We start from the raw sequence: 21,557 nt of genomic DNA, 5'->3' as shown, positions 1-21,557 counted from the left end.
ATGAGAGAGAATTGATGTAAAAGAAAGATGGTACAAATTTACATCAGTCTATAAAGTCATTGAAATGTAAAATATACTAACAGCAAGTGCATATACACAAAGTACAAATTGTGTATCAGATAAAAATGTAAATCATAATTACAAACAAACAGATGCAAAACAGGACTGCATACAAAGTTTGTATCTGGCTCAGATTCATACCGCAACCAGCCTGAAGAATTTTCCCCTTTACTTTTTTTAATTATCTGTCAAACCAAACAACATTAGCTAAGACTTAAGAGAGAGAGTAGATTTCTTAAATCTAAACTAATCCATGACGTTGAGATCGGCCACATCCTGTTCCTGCCGCCTTCCACCTAAACCCAATTTAATTTAGCAGTTAAACAGTTGTACCTGACGCATGGCAATTCGGATTCGATACTCTGGATATAGTCCTTGTTGTCCACAAGCAAACGAATCAGAAGTTAGAACATCTGATAAGTGAACCCTAGCCCCACCCCACCCTCCCCCCCTCCCCCCCTGGCCCTGGCAAAAGAAAAACAAAAAGGTAAATCTGTAATGCGAGAAAGGTATGGATCCAACTATTTTATGTTATTGATTGATTGATTGGTTACAAGTTCTTACAATATCATAGTCGAACAACCACCATCACCCCACCAAAAAATAACAAAAAATTCCAGGGCTCACGTATGTGTAATGTGCACAATCTTTACGAGAAAGGCAATTTGTCATTATTACTGTCGGTTATCATTAACTATAATATTGATCGGGTAAACAAATAAAACCATCCAAGGCATGCATTGTAACCACCAGTTTCCCCATGTCAAACAACAGTATTATTGCTTCATAGACAATAGAAAAAGAAAGAAAGAAGCGCAAACAGCAAAAATTGCAAATTTGGATGATTAGACCAGACGAGGCTAATTTCCCGCTTCTTGGAATCTTGACAACATTCCTTTATTATTGTACATGGCAGCCGTGATTCAGCAACCTTACTTGGGTCGCCTTCGGTAAGGATATAGTATGTCATCAAGATTGTCCTTTATATAGTTACCCACTCTATACATGTTCCTGGCCACGCCTGAAGCAACCAGGCTTGCATTTCTGGTAAACCTGCACGGTACAAGCTTCAGGATTTAGTGTACTTCACCCCCCCCCACCCCCCCCCAAAAAAAAAAAACAAAGAGCTTAAAGGAAAATAGCTTTGTGCATTCTTGCCTGCTCAAGAACTCCTCTCCAATGGAATGAGCTGGTTTATATGTTCGAGGCTGAGGGAAAACATGGCCATCTTCAAATAACAAAATTCCTTGTTAGCCACAAAAAAAAAGTAACAGAAATCTCAAGTCAATATTGTTCAGAACAATTAATCACAGTTATTATGTTCAGCAACTACAGATCAAATGCTAATGGATCATGCTCATGCTCCACTGTCACACGCTCCAGCTTGAGCCAACCTTACTACCGAGGACGTCATTGTGCCGCATCAGTCACACACCTGATCCGTTGACTGCCATTACGACGTATAACATCTTTTGTCTTTTTCTTCATCATGTAACCAATCATTACTCATTATTGGCTGTAATGGTCAGATGACCAGCTTATATATTGGCAATGATTATTAATGAAATAAATCGATTACCATACAATTTACCCATTTTATCTCTTATTTCCCCTTTGGGCAGTGCAAATACACTGTAGCTCAGAATCAGGCACAGCTCTCAGCCCGACAACGGGGTGAGCTCTGTGACATCCAAATAAGGAATTTGACTAAAGAAAGATGAAATCTATAGGGTTGACCATCAATTCTCAGTAATGGTATTTCATAGATATCATCCAGAATCAAGAGAATGTCAACTGCAGGCAGTTTTGTACTTCTCATTCCCCTATGCTTAGGGCATGAGATTCCTTTTCTTCATTAATAGCTTTAACTTGTTACTAATCAAAAAATCACAAAATGAATTGATCAGCTAAGCAGATAATCAAAATCCATCCGCCATTGTCCTGCACCATGGTTAATGGCATTCTTGTACTGCACAGAAACCATTCTCGGATAGTTAAACACTATTTTTAGTGATGATACGCAAAGTATAATATGATTTCTATTAATAAGAGGAGGGCAAGACACCCTCAAAAGCATGTACAAGAATATCTTTACAAGTATACCATGACTCCCCTACCAAGGTATACATATAGGTGTATTATATAAAAAAAATGACGGACTTCCAATGATACAAAAAACTGTCTGTAGGTGTATAAGAAAAAGGTTTCTAGACTCCCGTGCACCAAACTAGAGTCCATTCAATCTTGTTAATCACAATTAACAAGCTCAGGTGGGGCAACTACAGCTTCAAACACACGGCTGTTCCTTTCTTTTTCACACACCCCAACACAGGGCTAGAGGTAGCAACTTCCAAATGATCTTACCTTTAGAGGAGAAAACTTTTTGTTTTTGTTTTTGTTTTTTTTTTTTTTTGATAAGTAGAAGAGAAAACTTTCTCTTACCAAAAAAAAGGAGAGAAACCTTTCAAATGCCAAGAGGCTAGAAGGTAAGGCCTGATCTGGGGAAAGAAAGCACCCCACCATCCACTGAACAATTGAATGAACTAAAAACACATTATCAATAATACAATTCAGAATGATTGATCAACAAAATAATACAATTCAGAATGAGATCAATTATGGTCCTATTTTATAGAAAAACAGTAAAGAAACGGATTCTGAGTGCTAGACTTGACTAATCTGTTACAACTTACAAATAACAAAACAGAAACTTGGAGATGCAGCCAAAATTGGTAAGAATCAGCTCTCATAGTGGTCTAATTATTAGCATTGTTTGTCTTGAGCAGTTCACATCAAACACTTATTACCTTCTTTTTCTCTTTTTTTAATCAATATGAAACATATATTTCATCAAGGAAGCTGATCAAACAGTGAAGACCCAAACCAATTGATGCCTTTGATAATAATAATAAAAAAAGGCATGCCTGGGGAAGGGACAGATGTATGCAGTCTTACCCCTGCAGATACACAGACTCCAAAGATTTGAAGCCTGATCACCCAGGTTGCAATGGAGCAACCCAACCGTTGCGCCAAGGCACACCCACCTCTCTTGACTCAAACTCAGCCACAATAATTTCCATCATAGTGTGTTGATTCTTCATTAAATATCCACAACTTCACTACAAGAGATGTGCTCACTATTTTCAACTGCCTCAAACCAAGCCATCTATCAACCAAGTGATATTTGATTTCATCCTTCAACTCCTTCCATATAAAATCTCTTCATAACTTTTCCAAGCAGATGGCTACACTAGTGGAAATTGAGAGTAGAGATAGGAAGTAGAGAGGTACGCTAGATAAATTTTGGATAAGTATCTAAGTTTCCACAAGGAAAGTCTTTGTCAAATAATTAAACCATCAGCTCTTTTGGGACACAAAGCCTGTATGCTCCTTGTAGGCTTGTATACTCTCTTCCTCTTTTCTTTTAATGAATTTTGAAATTTTCTTTTATTATAAAAAGGCCCAAGTAACTTCAAAGGCAACTTGCTCAAGTTGTAGCTAAAGCCATATCGATGTTGTTTCCTTATGCCACCACGGTACCACCATAATCTCACTTTTTAATAGGCTAGTGCATTCACTAGTCAATTTAAATCTGAAAGCAGCACTCTCTTTTTGGTGGATTCAGAAGGGACCTCCACCAAAGTTGTGCAGCTATTCAAACATCCATTTAGCACTCTATAGGTGCTGTCAAGTGCCCATAAGAAGTTTTATATGGCAAACCAAGGTGCTGTGTGGTTCTTTGAACAAGGCTTGATCTGACATTAGTAGTTTTTTATATATGATAAGACTGTTCTGACATTAGAAGGTAATGAGAGAGAAGGTTCCAAACACCTTCCCCCTCTCAGGAATGAATCCCTTACCCAACCCTGTGTGGACCCTTTGAATCACAAGCTAAGACTTAATTAAAAAATATAGAGAAAAAAAACAAGCCACTTTAGAGTTTAGAATTAACAGTTGACCAGTCATAAGCCTTTAGGGAGGCAACCCAGATAAGAAATCACAATTCACAATAGGGAAGCAAAGGATCTTTGAGGATCATCTTTACAGTATTTTAAAGGAAACAGGACAATTCTTGGGCCGTTTTACATTGCTCTTCTTGTGCTGGCAACCATATTGTGTTAACCAAACTCTTTTTTTTATAAATATAAGTAAAGCCATTGCATGTTAACCAACTCTTTTAGCATAGGCAACAATGAGATTTCATAATAATGCCACCTAAAGGAATTCTAGACCCTATAATTGGAGGTTGTGTTTTGGATAGGGAGGGGAGTGAGCTGTGGACCTTTACTATGATCATTGGAGACGCAAATACTTTTCTGATAAGTCATTTTTGAAATTTTATTGGAGAGGCAAATTCTAGCAAGGCAGAAATAATGCCACTTCTATTTGGCCTTAGATTTGCAAAAAACATAGTTTCTCTGGAAATTCAAGAGGAATTGCTAATTACAACAGATGTTATACATGAGGAGAGAAGGCCCTTGATCTGTCTAACCATCTAATGGAATTCAGATTTCTATTACCAGCTTCATTTTAAAACAGTTTAATACTAGGGCTTATTTGTTGGCTAAGGTTGTGATAGCATGCAGATAGAAAGTGGTAGCACCATGGGGCCTCTAAGAGAGATGAGGCTTTGGAGACTGGCATTAAGGATATGGGATGATCACTAGGATGCATCAATTTTATGAAAATGCCATAAAATGAGGGAGGAACGTAAATTCATAATGTGGCTTATCCTAGGTTGTATTTGCTTCTCCCTCAAAATTTTCAGACTGAAATGTTTCAGATGTTACTTCGGTGCCTTTCATAGCAAAATGTCTGTTTTCCACCTCTTCTAATTTGTTTTTGCAAAAAGGCAAGGAAAATGAAATTTTCATTGTAAAAGGGAAGAAAATAAATATAGCTCAAAATTTTCATCCTGAATTTTTTTTCCATTCATCTTGTGTAGAAACAAAATGCAGCTGAGGGACAAAAGAATCACCATTTCTTCCTTTATAACAAACTCGAATTTCTAGCATAGTTGTCAAAGCATCACATAGGTGAAGACCTAGGCAACAAAGTACTTTGGGGGGACCATTTAGAGATGGGCAGGTGGGACCATGAAAATGAGCCTACCCCAATGTACAAGGTGCAAACCAGCAGTCAGTAAGGCAAGTGCCTAGGCATGACAAGAAGTTATATGGGTAACTTATTAGTAGGTGTATTAGGCATGACAAGAAGTTATATGAGCCTACCCAATGTAAAAGGTCAAAGGAGGCGTATTGCCATTGTCTCCAAAACATTCAAACTTGATACAAGCTGATCTCTAGGGGATGGGGTGTTGGTGATTACAGAGAGGGGAAGAGGGGCATGGTCCAGAATCGTTCTTAAATAAGATGAGGTAAGTTGAATTGTAGGTGCTTTGGAAAAATTACTAGAAAACCGCAATAGACTTTTTGAACCGTTAAGACGGGCAGACAGGGGAAGGATAACCTCATTTTCAGTTGCTGAAAATAGATGGGGAAGATACATAGGGTTAAGCCTTTGGGAAGGAGCGAGAAGAACAAGAAACATTTGTATTATTCCAGAAGAAGCTAACACTTTAGGGTGGGAAACGATGTCAAAAACTTTGAGTTGGTTTCTCGTCAGAAAGGAAAGACCAGAAGTTGTTCCCCCATCGACAGAGGAATTTCCAAGCTTAGAGAAAGGAAGAAGTAGAGTGACGGTGGTTGGAGGAAGAGCTTTCATATCCGTGGTCCATAGAATTGGCCCGTTTGGAAATTGGAAGACAGCCTTCATATGCACCAAGCCAGAGGACGTAAGTTGGAGAGACGTGGAACTGGGCATCTCAGCGAACCTGCATTCCCCGATACTGTTAACTCTGAAACCCTTTGAAACAAACAAGGCAATGGGGTTTGCCCTGTCAGAGGAGACAATCAGCAAGTGGGCGAAGTTGGGATCAGTGTTTGTGTATGGGAAGAAGGTGTTGATTGACCGGTGGTGGCCAAAACTGAATGAAAACCTTGCAAATCTGAGTTTTGATGGTTGGATAGTGATATACAGCCTTTTCATCTGTGGACAGTGGAGACGTTTAACCTAATAGGAAGTCTCTGTGGGGGATTGGAGGTTATTGACAATCAAACAAGAGATTTCTAGGAGCTTCGATTTGCCAGGATTAGGGTGAAAGGGAGAGGAGTGTTCACGATACCTAGAGTAGTTCCCATTCTCAACAGAGAAGTTTGGTTCCACTATTCAATCGAGGTTGAAAGGAAGAAGATCAAGCCTGGGGAGGAAGAAACTGAGTCAACTAACCAACCCGAGCCCAGCACACGTGGCAAGTTAGGGAGAGTCACATCGCCAACTACTAACCAGGTGAACTTGCGTGGGGTGCACGACCAACTTGCAACAGAAGAGATTACGTTGGGAAGAAGCAAAGCCAAGCGCAATGACTGTTTTAGGAAGTTTGGCAGTAACGTGGAGGAAGCTTGGGGAAGAAAAGGAAAGTCCACTCAAAATTTAAATTTTAAGCAAAAAGTTGTTCAAGGAGAAAGAGAAAGCTGAAAGCAGACGGGCAATCCCAACAAAACCCGACCCGAGAGGGAGACTTGATCCTCTTTTCTAGTTCCTAATAGACCTGAGAGTTTGGGCTGAATAAAGACAAAAGCCCATTTTGTTCAAGCTGACGAGATTGACAACACCCCTGCTAACCCTCTACTCTCTGGAGAAGGCTTTCCTGAAACACCTCTCTCTAGCGGAGGAGAAGTTAGGGGGGTTAATCGCCCTCCCACACCATTAACTTCAGGGAGCTCGAGTTCAGAGAGGTAAGAGTTGGAGGTGGAGACTGATTCAGAGTTGAGTTCATACTGATCCGAAGTAGATGTCAACAGTCAGGAGGTAGCTCTAGAAAAGAGTTCAAGTATTGTTCGAGAACAGAGGAAATTGGGGAAGTGTGGACATTTTGAAGCCAATGCAGCTAATTAATCTAGAGTATAGTCAATCTGAAGACAGACACTGAGAGAAAGGAGGAAATCTGGAACTTGCGGCAATCACCCTTCCAAGCTCTCCAATTGACCCCTTAGTTTGTCACACTTCAACTATTTCTTCTCCTGGTTTCTCTACCTCTGATCCTTGCTCCTATCCCCTTGTTTCCTGTGTTTCAGGCAAGGCTCAAAATATTGTTACGTATCGGCCGATACGTATCGTATTGGGGCCTTCCCGATACGCCCCTACAAGGGGTGTATCGAGTCAGGCCATAGTTCAGAGGGTAGCCGGCACTTAAACTGACCCCTCTGAACTGGTTTTGAAAAAATAAATAAATAAAGCATAAACAAAGCACCGATACAGGCCGACAGAACCTTGGTTTCAAGTGAAGGTGGCATTCTATCCCAACTGTCGACAAGTCTCTGCGATCAAGGAGCCACTCAATTTGCAAAGAGCTGCAAGATAATCAACGACAAAGAGAATAGTGGGCCAGGCTTGAAGCAGCAAAGAGAAATAAAGGGAAGTAGTAAAGGAAAGAAATCAAAAGTAGGACCTGAAATCAGTATTGATAAAAGGTTAAGTAAGGGAAAGGCAGTCATACACAAGGGGGCTGGGAGGGATTATGAAGAGAAGCTTGGTTAAGGATACCCCAAGGAAGGAAAACCCTAACATAGTAATTTTACAAGAAAGAAAGAAGTCATTAACAGAAAGTTAATTAAAGCAATTTGGGGAATCAGAGGAAGAAAATGGGCAAATCTCCCAGCAACGGGAACAGCAGGTGGAATTCTTATTGTTTGGAAAGAAGAGGCGATTATTGGATTAGAAGTAGACAAAGGGGAGTTTTCCATTTCTATCTTGTCCACAAACATTTCTGACAGGAGCAATTGGATTCTGACGGGTGCGTGGGCCTAATTCTCCATCACATAGAGGAAGATTATGGGAAGAACTGGATTCTTTGCATGAATCAGAGGACCTGCCTTGGTGTGTTGGTGGCGACTTTAATGTCACGAGGCATTGCAGTGAGAGCTCAAACTATAGGAGTAACAAGAAGCATGAAGGAGTTCTCAAACTTTATTGCTAGACACAATCTTAAAGACCTCCCTCTTAGCAACGGCTCCTTTACCTGGTCTAATATGCGGGAGTGTGCAGTAAGCAGCAGACTGGATAGATTTCTCATATCCAATGACTGGGAGGAATTATACCCCAACTGTGTGCAGTCTATTAAGCCTTGTTGGACATCTGATCATTGGCCGGTAATTCTACAGAATGAAGTATTCAAGAAAGGAAAGGCATCGTTCAATCTGGAAAAGGTGTGGACTACTCGCAAGGACTTCCGACAAAAAGTTTCTGAATGGTGAAAGGAATGCAAAGTGGATGGTTGGGTAGGATTTAGGTTTCAGCAGAAGTTAAAACACTTAAAAGGGAAGCTAAAAGTGTGGGGGTAAAGAGGAGTTTAAAAAGTTTGTGGAAGACAAAAATAAACTAACTCAAGAGCTAGATGATCTGGACCAAAGAGAGCAACTGGGGACTTCGGATGAGGAGGGTAGAAGCAGAAGAGAAACTCTAAAAAAGGATTGGGAAAAGCTTATAAGAAGGGAAGAAATCTTTTGGAGGCAAAGGTCTCGAGTGAGATGGTTGAAGGAAGGAGATAATAATTCAAAGTTCTTTCATAGTTATGCATCAGGGAGAAGAAGGAAAAACTATGTCTCAAAGCTGAGAATGGGGCAGAGAGAGACACAGGACAAACGAGAAATTTCAGAAGCCATAGAGCAAGGTTCAAAATATCGACACGTATCGGCCCGTATCAGCCGATACGTGTCGTTCCGGGACCCATCCGATACGCCCCTATAGTGGGTGTATAGGGGGTCTGACCAGTTCAGGGGGTGGAGGAGCCCTAAACTGGCCCCCCTGAACTGGTTTCAGAAAAAAAATATAAAAATAAAAAAGTAAAAAAAAAACAGTATCGATTCGCCCGATACACCGATAGGGACGTATCGGGCGTATCGATATTTTGAACCTTACCATAGAGAAGTTTTTCAAAGGTTTGTACTCAAAAGATGGGTCCTGTAGGATTCCTTTGAATAACTGGGAGGGACCTAAGTTGTCGGAGAACAAAAAGTTGTGGCTAGAAAGAAGCTTTGAAGAGCAAGAAATTAAGGAAGCAACGTTTAAGATGGATGGTGATAAAGCTCCTGGTCCAGATGGATTCCCTATCCTTTTCTTTCAATTGTGTTGGGATACAATTAAGTCTGATCTGTTGGAGGTGTTTTCAGATTTCTACATTTCAGTCATCATGATTAAAGGCAACAACTCGACCTTTATCACTCTAGTTCCAAAGAAAGAGGGGACCTTGGAAGTAAAAGATTTCAAACCTATCAGTTTGGTGGGGAGCTTATACAAAATTGTGGCTAAAGTTCTGGCGACTAGACTAAAGGAGGTGCTGAAAGATTTAATTTCAAGCAACCAATTTGCCTTTGTGAAAGGGAGACAAATTATTGACAGTATACTTGTGGCAAACGAATGTGTAGAAGAAAGAAGACAGAGTGGCAAGGCAAGGGTAGTAATCAAGCTGGATCTAGAAAAGGCCTACAATAAAGTGAATTGGGACTGCTAATTGGAGATTCTAAACCTGAGAGGCTTTGGAAGGAGATGGGTGAGGTGGATTAGAGAGTGTATAAGTTCTGCTTGGTTTTCAATCCTAATAAATGGAGAGACGACTGGCTATTTTAATGCAGACAGGGGCCTGAGACAAGGGTGCCCTCTCTCCCCCCTACTTTGATGTTTGCAGATGACATAATCTTGTTCTTGGAGGCGGATTGGGAAAACATTTCCAACCTAAAAAGGGTATTAAATATTTTTGAGCTGGTGACTGGGCTTAGAATTAACTTCAACAAAAGCAGTATTGTAGGCATAAATGTAAATGGCTCTCTGCTAGAAAGGTTCAAGGAGCTGTTAGGTTGTAAATTGGAGAAACTTCCTATCACCTATTTGGGAATGCCTCTTGGTGGGAATCCAAGGAGTCAAAGTTTTTGGGATCCAGTGGTAGAAAAACGCGAGAGAAGACTGGCTACATGAAAGAAAAGCTACCTGTCAAAAGGGAGTAGACTCACACTTATCAAGGCTTCCCTTGCCGATTTGCCAACCTATTACTTGTCGGTTTTCAGTATCCCGGGCAAAGTAAAAAGAAAGATTGAGAAGCTTCAGCGGGATTTCCTATGGGAAGGAGGCGGCAAAAAGAAGGGTCATCTAGTTTCATGGAATCAGGTGTATAAGCCCAAGAACCTTGGTGGTTTGGGGCTAGGACGTATCAAAGAAAGGAACCTAGCTCTGCTTGGAAAGTGGTTGTGGAGGTTCCCCTTGGGGACGGAAAAGTTGTGTACAAAAATCATTAAGAGCAAGTACGGAAGACACGCCAATGGTTGGGATAGCAAGGTCCACCCAAACTGAGTTAAAGCCTCTAACCATTGGGAAGGTATTTCTTCTGTTTATGACCTCTTTATTGATTCTATAAGATACCAGGTGGGAAATGGGAATAGAACCAAATTCTGGACTGATTTATGGTGGGGAGAGGACACCCTTGCAAAGCCACGGTAGCCTATAGCCTCAGTCACTCTCCCTCAGGAATCAGTTGGAATCTGAACCTTAGAAGGCCTCTAAGAGAGATAGAGCTTGCTGAAATAGCAAACTTGCTAAACTCTCTAAGTGAGGTTTACATCTCCCCGGCCTCCCCTGACCAAAGGATCTGGAAACTTAACCCTGCCAGCAAGTTCTAAACTAACTCCTTTTTTAAGGCTCTAGTTTCAGAAGATCAGATCACTCCCTTCCCGGTTAAGAACGTTTGGAGACCACATCCCCCTAGAGTTTCTTTCTTTGTCTGGGAAGCCTGCTTGAAGAAAATAAATACTTGTGATTTAATACAAAAAAAAAGCTTAGAGGAAGGTTATGTATCTCCCCTCATGTCTGTCCTCTCTGCCTTGGTGATGGTGAAACAGCTAATCACACTCTTCTCCACTGCCCTGTCACTAGGAAGGTTTGGTGTTTCTTCCTAAACTTAGTTGGTTACAACTGGGTTTTCCCTGAGAAGGTAGTGGACCTCCTGTGGCAGTGGAAAGGCAAAGGTCTAGGAAAAAGAGGAAGGGTATATTGGAGTACAGTGACACATGCAGTCCTTTGGGGTATTTGGGAAGAAAGGAACAACAGAACCTTTGAAAACAAATTCAGAAATGTGGAAGACCTAATCTCTTACATAACTTTCCTCTGTAACCTTTGGGTGGTTAATTCTGAAGCTTTCAAAGGTCTGTCTCTAAATGACCTCCAAAGTAACCTTCCAGCCATCCCGCAATCCTCTCCTAGATCTGAATCGACCATGAGAAGCCTTATTAGGAAAGAAGGTGGGATGATCCTACACTTTGATGGTAGTGCCCGAGGATCTACCAGCCAAGCAGGAATTGGTGGTGTCTTCTGTGGGGAGAGGGCGATCAGCTGGGCTTATAGTGGTCCGATTGGGAGAGCTGATGCTACAAAAGCACAGGTCTTGTCAGCACTTACAGGAATTCGGCTTGCTAAACAGCTGGGCTTTTGCTCCTTAACTATAAAAGGGGACTCTACAAATACGATAGCCAGGCTAAGGGAGAAGGAAGGAGGGCCTTGGAGACTTGCTCATCTGCTAGCTGAAGCTCGAGATATCTTAAGAGTCATTGAATGTAAATCTGATCTGGATTCCTAGGGAGCAAAACACTGTTGCAGACAGCCTTGCAAAATCAGGGGTTTCTAGGGAAAGTTTGTATAGTGACTTCTGCTTACCTCTATAATTCTGCCTCAGCTTCTTTAGCTTGCAGTACATTTTCTCATGTACTTGTTCCTGTTTTAATTTAATAAAAGTTACCTTTGCTCAAAAAAAAAAAGAATTTATTGGTAGGGACGGTGAATATTGATCCAGGTACATACCATTTTCAAAGTTGGCATGAACCAAGAACAGTGGCACCCTCCCTCTGCCCCTTCAACATTGTGTGTGACTGTGTGTGTGTGTGTGTGCATGAACGTGCACATATAAGAGCACACAAAACAATGGACACTTGACATGACATGTGCACTTCTCTCTTTGCCTCCTTCCCTGTATGAAGGAAAAAGGGATTTGGCCTAGGGGTGACCATTCCTAGCCCAGCCCAGAAGCCTGGTCTTGCCCTGCCTGCTAATTTCCAGGCCTGGGACTAGGTTTTGTGTCCAGGTCTCCACCCAATATTTTTAAGCCAGACCCTGCCCAGAATTTTATGTGTCCATGGGCCTGGGCCTAGGTTAACCCCCTGATACCATCCACTAGGTGCTAAGCCCAGGTCCATCTATGATCACACCTAGATTGGCCCCTGCATCATCCCTTGATCTTCATTTGTGAAATAGGGGCTTGACCCCCTTTTATTTTTTACTTTTCATTGATCATTTAACTATTTTATAAATATCAGTCTACTTATAATTTGCTTCTCAACTTATCAGTCATAACAAGTCCTTTTTTGTCATTATTTCCATGTAGGAAACCCAATTGGACATGAACTAACCATCATGATGCTTTTTAGGGTATGAAGATTTCATGTGTACTGGTTCAGTAGGAACTCCTGAATCCTGATCCTCAAAGCACGTATGTAATATGCAGTCAAGGCATTCTCCTGTTGCCTATCTTAGCACCATCACAATTGTCATTTCTAAAGAGATATGTCAAGAAATAAGAAACATTCTGAAACTACATCAAGAACTAATCAAGAGCCTTTCAAAAATTGCATGTAATAGCAAGACCAAGGAGAAATCAGATCGGGTTGCAAGAAACAGAAGGGCAGGGAAAGATCTTAGACACTTATTTTGATTGATAATAAAACTTTATTGCTATTTAAGAATGAAGAATGTATTTTGCAAGGTATAAAGTTCCCCACTTATAGGTCATATTGTAATGTCTATTCCTTTATGGCATTAATTACAAATGAGCCCAAAACAATTGTTCCCCATGAACCCCTTGTCTAGCCCACTTATAGGTCTACTATTTAAGATCTTAAACACTTCTCCTGACTGTATTTCAACTTCAAGAAAAGAAAATAAAAAAGAATATTGGCTAATGGCTACTATATGACAAGTTGATCCCACAAACTAACACTGAACAAAACACTCTTAAACACTAATACTAGGTCCATCAATGCTTAAAAGGAAATAATTAAAACACTCTTAAACACTACTATATAGAACTTCACAGAAATTATAAAAGTAAAACAGCCATTGAAAATTCAGATCTAAGCAGATTTTGATTTAGATTTTTTCAGTACCTATCAAAAAAAAAAGATTTTTTGATCTGACTTAAACTACACTCCTAGCTAACAAGCCTTAGTTGGTTGATGAGGTGGCCGGCCTCACTTCCATATTCCCTAAATTGTCTATTCAATCTTTCTTGATAGCTGGGAATGAGGCCATAGCTATTTACAGTCACTCTTCTTCAATTTCAGATCTAACCTCCCAATGCTTAAAAAGCATATCATATTTGGTCTAACCATACACACACTACTGCATCATTTTGGCGTCTTTGAGAGTAGAAACAAATGTGCCATGGTGTCAGTCTATAGCACACTTAACTAGGGAAAAAACTGTAGAGCCGGTTATTTTAGTGCCCCCACTCCCAATGAAAACTCTTATCTTATACATCATTCTGAGACGGTGAGACTTCCCCTCTTGATAGAAATAGAAATTTTGTTATTCAAAAAGCAAATATACAATTAATGATTTTTTGGCTTATACTTAAGGAAATCTTGAATATATAAACACATCCATGCTGAGAGTGTAACCAGTTACAAATAGAAATTCATGAAAAGAAAAAGTTTCTTAGCCACTAAGTTGCAGAAGTTCTCACAAAGCAAATATCACAACTAACGTAAATATATAAGATGGTTTTTTATTACCTTCTCTGTTGTGAGTATGAACAGGAGCATGGTCAGCAGTTGAAGGTCTTTTATCCACCAAAAGCTGCAGCAAAATATATTCATGGGAGTTAAGAATATGGTGAAATAAGTAACACAACAACATGAGACAAAAACCATGAGATATCTAATTCAGGTTGCATAGCAAGAAATCCTAGAAGTTCTTATACAGCACATCGTCACCAGAAATTACGATAATACTACACACATAAGAATCAACAAGATTAGCTAAATTAGAAAATATAAATCCCCACCAGGAAAAATCCAACAACAATAATAAATAAAACTTGACAACAGAAACAATTATAGATTGATAAAAGCAAACAGGCTCTTTTTTTTGTGTGTGTGTGTGCCAATGGTTGATTAGTCACCATAGTATATTTGGAACATACAATGGAAACAACAATAATCATGATGCACCACTAATTAGAAATTTGGTATTAAGATGTCAAATATTGACATAGTCCAAAGTTGAAGTGAAACATCCATGGAGATAGTAACCTCTATACCAACACAGAATGGCAATTCTGCCTGTTTCTCTTTTGAATCTGTTGAAGCATCTTTTCCTTCCAAGTATACAGAATAACCAACACAAGCATACTTGAAATCTGTAAGACCACGCCCCTCTTTAGAAGCTTCCATTTCAGATTCTCCCACAATGTAGCCAGGCACTGTTCATAAACTTCAAAAATCAGGAAATGGTAGTTGGAAATATATTGGGTGGATAAGTAACAGATCAAAGGGATTTGGTTGATAAAGAAAGAAAAGAAGTACAACTGCCTAGCAAAGTTGCAGTAGATAAGTTTTCCCATAGAAAAAAAATTAATTAGGAAAAGGGTATCCTACAACGTAAGATGCATACTGGTACACAAGTAAATAATTCAGTAGCAACTACACTTCAAAATGAAACACTGAAGAATGAATCAAATTATTTATCATCAAAAATTAGCAAAGCTTTGTATTATTCCCCATTTCTTTGTCACTAACCAACTCTATAAGAAATTATAATTTTCAGAATGCTTTTCCCATTTAGATTTTAGTAGAAATGTGAAGCTTAAGATATTGAAATTGAAAGTTGTATGATGTCTAAATTGAAAGACCAGATAAGTCAATGTTAAACTAGTCAGTGGGTGAAGAAAGGTATTGAGCCCAGGTGTATGGCATCAAAAAGCATAGATTTCTAAAATATTCTTAACAAAATACTTGACAAAATCATACAATGGCCTTTCAGTTCAGAACTTGAAAAAAAAAATCCAAAAATTGAAGCAGAAAATGACTTGAGGAATGTTGATTCAGGAACTGATCAATAGCGCATCTTTCTGGTAGGTTAAATACATAATAGGTAATAAACTAAATTGCAACAGATTAAGTCATCTGCCAAAAGCAGTAGCCTCCTGAAAGGAAATTTGACCCTGTGAAATACAGATTGCTCAGCATCCACGTGTAGGAACTCAAAACGAACACCAGCAGCACTAAACTAGCTATACCATGGCAATTTGAAAACACCACAAAATTACAAGGCAGACGCCCCACCACCAGATACCCAAATGAGCAATTAAGCTTCTTCACAACTCTTTTGTTTCTCTTAAAGAGAACCTTAGGGCTCAAGGATAACTGTTTCTAATAAAACCATAAAACAATCACTTGGAAGTCCTCTTACACTTTTTTTTTTTTGATAAGTGAAGTTCTCTTCAACTTTAAAATTATGCCATCCGATAGAGAAGGCTATCTTTAACCCTTGGAGGAGTGCTGACAATTTAGCCCTTCAGGATGTTCCTTCACCAACAGGACCTTAGTAACTAAGCAGAATATTTCCAGCATGATCTCTAAAGATCCCAAGTTCCAGAAGAACCAGGTTATCCAAACAGCACCTGTCAGAGTTCAGTTTCATGCTGCATACTTCCAGAGCTATCCAAGTTGTTATTCCCACCTGTCTTATGGGAGCAAAACTAGCAAGTATCTGCCAACCTGTCAAAAGAATACATTGAGACTCCTATGAATTCCTCTTCTCTAATCATCACCAAGTATAAACTCCTGCAGTGGTCAAGTTGTTCATCATATTAACTTCTTGTTCTTTGTCTTCAAAAAGTACAGCATTTTGTTCACCCCAAATCATAATCATCATCTAAGCCTTATCCCAACTATATGGGGTCGGCAACATGAATCCTGTTTTTCCAGTCCGTTCTGTTTAATACCATATTCGTTGTTAAATTATGAGCGCTTAAATCATTTCTTACTACTTTGGTCCATGTCCTTTTTGGTCTGTCCCTAGCCCTCCTAGCCACCTCAACTTGCAATAGATCACTTCTTAGTGCAGTCATTGGTCTTTTATGCACGTGAACAAACCATCTTATTCTACTTTCTCTCATTTTTAGCACCTATTGGAGCTACTCCTAGGTTCCTTCAAATGACTTCAGTTATGGCCCAAACCTTTCTAGTTTTTTTTTTTTTTTTGAGAAAAGGTGAGGTAAAATTTTATTAATAGAACAGCAAATTACAACAGAGGTCCCCAAAGACAAGGAGCCAAACACACTAGATCAAACTGCATTATATCATAACTCAAGAAGGTCCCTAGATCTCAACTGAGAGCTGAGGACTGAGTTTTGAAGACCCTTGACCACAGCAACCCAGTTTTGAAGATCCTTTCTAGTTTTTCAACTCATTCATCTCAACATACACATTTTGTTCACCCCAAATACTCCAAAAAAAAGCAGCTGTAGTACAATTACTACATGAGTTTTTCCCTTGTCAGTATTGGAACCAAATAGGCTAAAAACAAATACAGAATATCCAGTGGGGGATGCATCATCAAAATTGTTCGGTTGTCTAGAAAGTATTTAAGGAAAAATTTCAAATCTGGACTGGTATAATCTCAGAAAAATAACCATTTTCTAGTTAAATTTTCAAAATGGACTTCTAGCAAGTACTGCCAATGTTATCTCTCACTTCCACTCATCTTTTGACTAAATTTCTAGTGCTTCAGCAAGATCACCTATTAACTGAGGCAGAAAAACATTAGTGAAGAGAGTAAAAGAGGATTGAATTAGAAGACAACAACACCCTTACAGAGAAAGGGGTTTTTGAGGCTAACTGCTGACAAGGGAAAGGGAACATTTTTTTTATCAATAAGGGAAAGGGAACATTAAATGAATTATTTCAGAACGTAAGGGATAAAGGCCTAGAAGGGGATGCAGGGAAATATAAATCTGCTGCTAGAGGTCCACAGAAAGGTTAGTGTGGTAGTCTGCTTCTATATAGCTCAGATGGTGTTTTTGCTTGTGGTCTTTCTCTTGGTAGCTGAGCTACAAAGCTGGGACACCTTGGGCTATGCCACCATTGTTCTGTCATGAACTGTTGTTTGCAGTAGCAATAAATGTTCTCTTTGCATTTGTGTGGGGGTAGTGCCTTAGCTGAACTTGGGGATTTCTGCTATCTCTTTGTACGGTTGCAGAAGGCCATTATAGTTTTGGGGGAGGGGCTCAATGTGTCTCCTTTATCTCCTTGTATTTCTTTATCTCATTTTGAGCATCTGCAGCCCTTCTACATATCAAATATACTTCTGTTACTAAACAAAAAAAAAATCAAGTTACAGAAAATTTTTGGAATTTAAGAGAAATCCTGAAATCTACTTTTATCAGGACTGTTGGGAGTTCCTAAAGTTGGACACTCAAAAGGTGTTTAATGAGTTTTTTGGAAGAGGTGTGATTAACCTGGGGGTGAATTCTACTTTTTATTGCTCTTATTCCTAAGAAGCCGGATGCAATTCACCCAAGTGATTTTAGACCCATCAGTTTGGTGAATAGCCTCTATGAGATAATTGCCAAGGTTCTCTCCCGAAAATTTAGAGAAGTGCTTCCTTCCTTAATATCTTTGAATCAAGGGGCTTTAGTTGGGGATATACAAATCATTGATCAAATCCTTACAGCCAATGAAAGCTTGGAGGACTACAGAAGGAATGGAAAGAAAGGGGTAGTGTGTAAACTTGATTTGGAAAAGGTGTATGATCTGGTGGAATGGTCCTTCCTTTTGGAGGTTTTAAGGAACTTTGGATTTGGTGAGAAGTGGTGTAAGTGGATTGAGGGTTGTCTTGATCTTGTCATTATTCAGTCCTGGTGAATGGAACAGTGGTGGATCATTTCCCAGCCATCAAAGGTATTAAACAAGGTGACCCTCTCACCCCTTTCCTGTTTCCTATGATTGTGGAGGTACTTAGGAAGCTAATTGACAGAGCTGATGTATCTTCAGTTTGCTGATGATACCATTTTGTTTTGTGAATGGGATGATATTAGCAGGGTTAGGAATCTGAAGCTGGTAGTACAGTTATCAGAAAGGGTGTCAAATCTCAAAATAAATTTCAGCAAGAGTTGTGTGGTGGGGGGTCAACATGAGTGAGATAGAGATACAGGAATATGCTTCCATATTGGGATGTGAGATTTCTCAGTGGCCAATGAAATATCTGGGACTCCCTTGGGCTATTTTTTAATCTTCTTTCATTGTAATTTTCTGATGGGGAGATAAGACTCTTTATCTTCCCCTTTTTTGTACTTAAAGCTTCTTAATTCTTGATAAAGTTTCTGTTATCGATAAAAAAAAAATAACTCTAGAAATACTAGTTTTTGGAACCCTGTGGTAGACAGATTTACCAAAAGGTTGGCCACATGGAACAAAAATTACCTTTCCTTGGGAGGGAGAATCACTTTGATTAGGTTCACTTTGACAAACTTACCTGTGTATTTTCTCTCTGTATTTAGAATTCCAGTGGGAGTGGGCAGAAGAATAGAAAATTTGATGAGGGACTTTTTGTGGGAGCTAGGGTAGGAGAAGAAGGACCATAGAGTCAATTGGGAGATTGTTTGTAGAAGCAGAAAGAATGGGGGTTTAGGTCTTGGGAATGTCCAAACGAGGAATCAAGGTCTTGGGAATGTCCAAACGAGGAATCAAGGTCTTGGGAATGTCTTCACAGGCTAGGGCTACAAACAGTATCCATTTGTCCAGGTTCAATCTGATTAAGGTAATCCAAATCAGAGATGTTTAAAATGGGATTAAATATGGATCCACCGAGTTTAATACAAATCTGACTATTACAATATATATGCATATATCCATATACAATTGACATATTTTGTTAGCAAAGTCAATTTAAGAGTTGAATATTTTACTCAAGGATTATAGGCTATTCACATGAGTCATGAAACACAATACCAAAGCCATTTCAAGTCCACTTTAATATGAATGTACAATACATTAATAGAGACCAAACATTTTCAGTAAATTCCCTTCTAAAGCTATGTCATCAAATAGAGACCAAATATTTTTCACTAAACTTCCTTCCATCCCTATCATTTTTAAAAGAAACTTTCCTCTTTTGAAAAATGAAATACTCATCCATGATCCATGTCAGAAGAAAACTCCTAATAGAGAAAACAAGGATCGGGAAAAACGTCCCTGATTCCTCCAGATCCTCATATTATGCAGTGAGAAAATAGATATTGATACTAGACCTGACAATTGTCCCAATTCTTTCTTAAACAACATGCACATACCATGAATCAGCTTTCATGAATGTAGTAGTGGACAGATCATCTTATTTGAACTGCTGCATAAGCCAAGACTTCTAACAGTCATGTGTCAACAGACAAGACCACTCAATTTTCAATGATCAACAGAGAGAATGTACGAGTACAATCTCATATCATCTTGCAGAAATAAAAAATTATTCCTCCACCAACATAAACCAAGAAGAAAATGAGGTTGTATCTTCCTAAAGTTTAATGAATGTTCTACTAATGCTACTGATCAATATTGTATGCAAAGAATGTAAATAAGACTAAAACTTATCAAAATGAATGTAAATAAGAATAAAAAAAGAAAATAGGATGCTAGAACAGAGTTATATTCACAGTCTGTGCAACACTTCTTGGGTATAATGTCAGGTGTACCACATAGAAGGTCCATTGGTCACCCTTTTGTGCAATACACTCCTCACTAATATACTGATTTGTTCTGAAAAGTATGTAGTACAACCAAATCCCATCTTACAAAGCGACTGCAGTAGATCTAAAGGAAAGGAGCAACTAAGCTGTTTATTGAGGCTAGCGGCTGATCATCGGTGAGAGAATTATTTATGACTTTCTGTTCTTTTAACAGAGAACTAACTCTGAGACCCTCTTGTTTACAGCAGCACCGGCAGTTCTTTACGCATTAGTGAATACAACCAATGTATGTATAGATTCAGATCATCTTGGCGAATAAAATAACAAGTTATAATCCCTCAATAAACATAGAAAAAAGGAACAGAGAAGCATGCCTTTACATTCAAAACCACACCATCATTAAATCTACAATTCGGAACAAACCGCTTTGACGTATCTAAGGAAAATAAAGTAGATCAAACTATAACAAAAATTTTTCCGGGAAAAAAAAGCACAATCATCAATAGGATGCATGAATTAACAAGACAAAAAAAGGCACTGAACCACATAAATGTGAGAAAGAAAGTTACAATCTTTACATACCAGGAAATCTTCAATCTCTTTTTAGCCGATCAAATAGACAGAAAAAGAACATCAGGAAAATGGAAAAACCCCAATTCCTAAAAACACCAAAAAAAGGAGGGAGAGAGAGAGACCTTGTTGAAGAGTTCTGCTAACGCCGACACAGCGAGGATTGCGAGATTTCGATTTAAGAATCGACGAGTAATAGAGACATCCTTTGCATGACTTTCCCTTCATTCCCTTTGCCTGGATTTGGTTTTGGTCACCTTCGTCTTCCTTACCCACCGCCATCGCTTTTCAAGCTGCTTCGTTCTCTCTCTGTCTCTCCGCCTATCTGGCTTCGTTGGGCAAATTATACGATCCTATCTCTTGTTCTGATGGAGTACCTCCGCAGCTACTGCCAAAATTTTGCCATTGGAGGGGGGAAATGGTCTGGACTCTGGATGTCACCTGAAAACTGGAAGGGGTCCGAATCCGATTAATCTTATTTTATTTAGAGAATATCACATTAAGGCCTCATTTCTATCTAGGTCTCCATTGTATTTTTCGTACATCTATTTTACATTTTTACCTCTCTGCCGGTTTAAGCTGAGAAACTCGTATACACGTCGTCTCCTTAGAGGATGTTCGACAACATTAACAAAATTTTATATTTTTGTCAAATGTATTTAAAGAAAGGTTTTAAAAATCGGATCGGACACGGAATCGTTTTTGGGACCGGTTATTGGGTCGAATCATCTGTTTGTCTACTTTTTTAAATGGATGGTCTGTTCTGATTAAAAAAAAAAACAAAAAATTAAAAATTATACCTCTTGTAAATAAAAATTAGGTTCACTAAATGAGCTTGCTGATGAAGGGGTAGCAGATTTATGCCTCTTGCTTATTAGAGACCAGAATTTTTCTTTTCCACTACCGATACTAGTTTTAGAAGTGGAATATGCACTTGTACAAGTTGTAGATTTCTTATTCCATGTTATTTTCGTATTCATATAAATTATATATTTTAAATAATAAACTATTAATTTCTTCTTTTTTATTTATAACTTCAATATTCATATTTACGCAATATGTTTCAAGTAAAATATCTAAACCATCT

At 39.0% G+C, this 21,557-nt stretch overlaps 1 protein-coding gene across 2 annotated transcripts; it reads right to left on the bottom strand.

Annotated features, from left to right (window-relative positions):
- Positions 1 to 708: 708 nt before the first annotated feature.
- LOC104607530 (altered inheritance of mitochondria protein) lies at positions 709 to 20,938 on the bottom strand. Of its 2 annotated transcripts, XM_010273191.3 has the most exons (5): positions 20,596 to 20,931; positions 14,469 to 14,638; positions 13,950 to 14,013; positions 1,219 to 1,288; positions 709 to 1,113 (listed from the first exon to the last, which is right to left on the bottom strand). In XM_010273191.3, exons 1-5 carry the CDS (start codon positions 20,750 to 20,752, stop codon positions 993 to 995), a joined length of 582 nt encoding a protein of 193 aa, XP_010271493.1. In that variant the 5' UTR covers positions 20,753 to 20,931; the 3' UTR covers positions 709 to 992. The 2 variants fall into 2 exon arrangements, with proteins under 2 accessions (XP_010271493.1, XP_088744096.1); XM_088887970.1 differs by lacking the exons at positions 709 to 1,113; positions 1,219 to 1,288 and adding an exon at positions 1,310 to 2,603 and having other exon boundaries at positions 20,596 to 20,938.
- Positions 20,939 to 21,557: the final 619 nt, after the last annotated feature.

The sequence above is a fragment of the Nelumbo nucifera genome, chromosome 5, assembly GCF_055504915.1.
Source record: "Nelumbo nucifera cultivar China Antique chromosome 5, China Antique-T2T, whole genome shotgun sequence".
NCBI classification, from domain to species: Eukaryota; Viridiplantae; Streptophyta; class Magnoliopsida; order Proteales; family Nelumbonaceae; genus Nelumbo; species Nelumbo nucifera.
The sequence above is the reverse complement of the archived record's forward strand: the minus strand, read 5'-3'. Positions and strand labels throughout refer to the sequence as shown.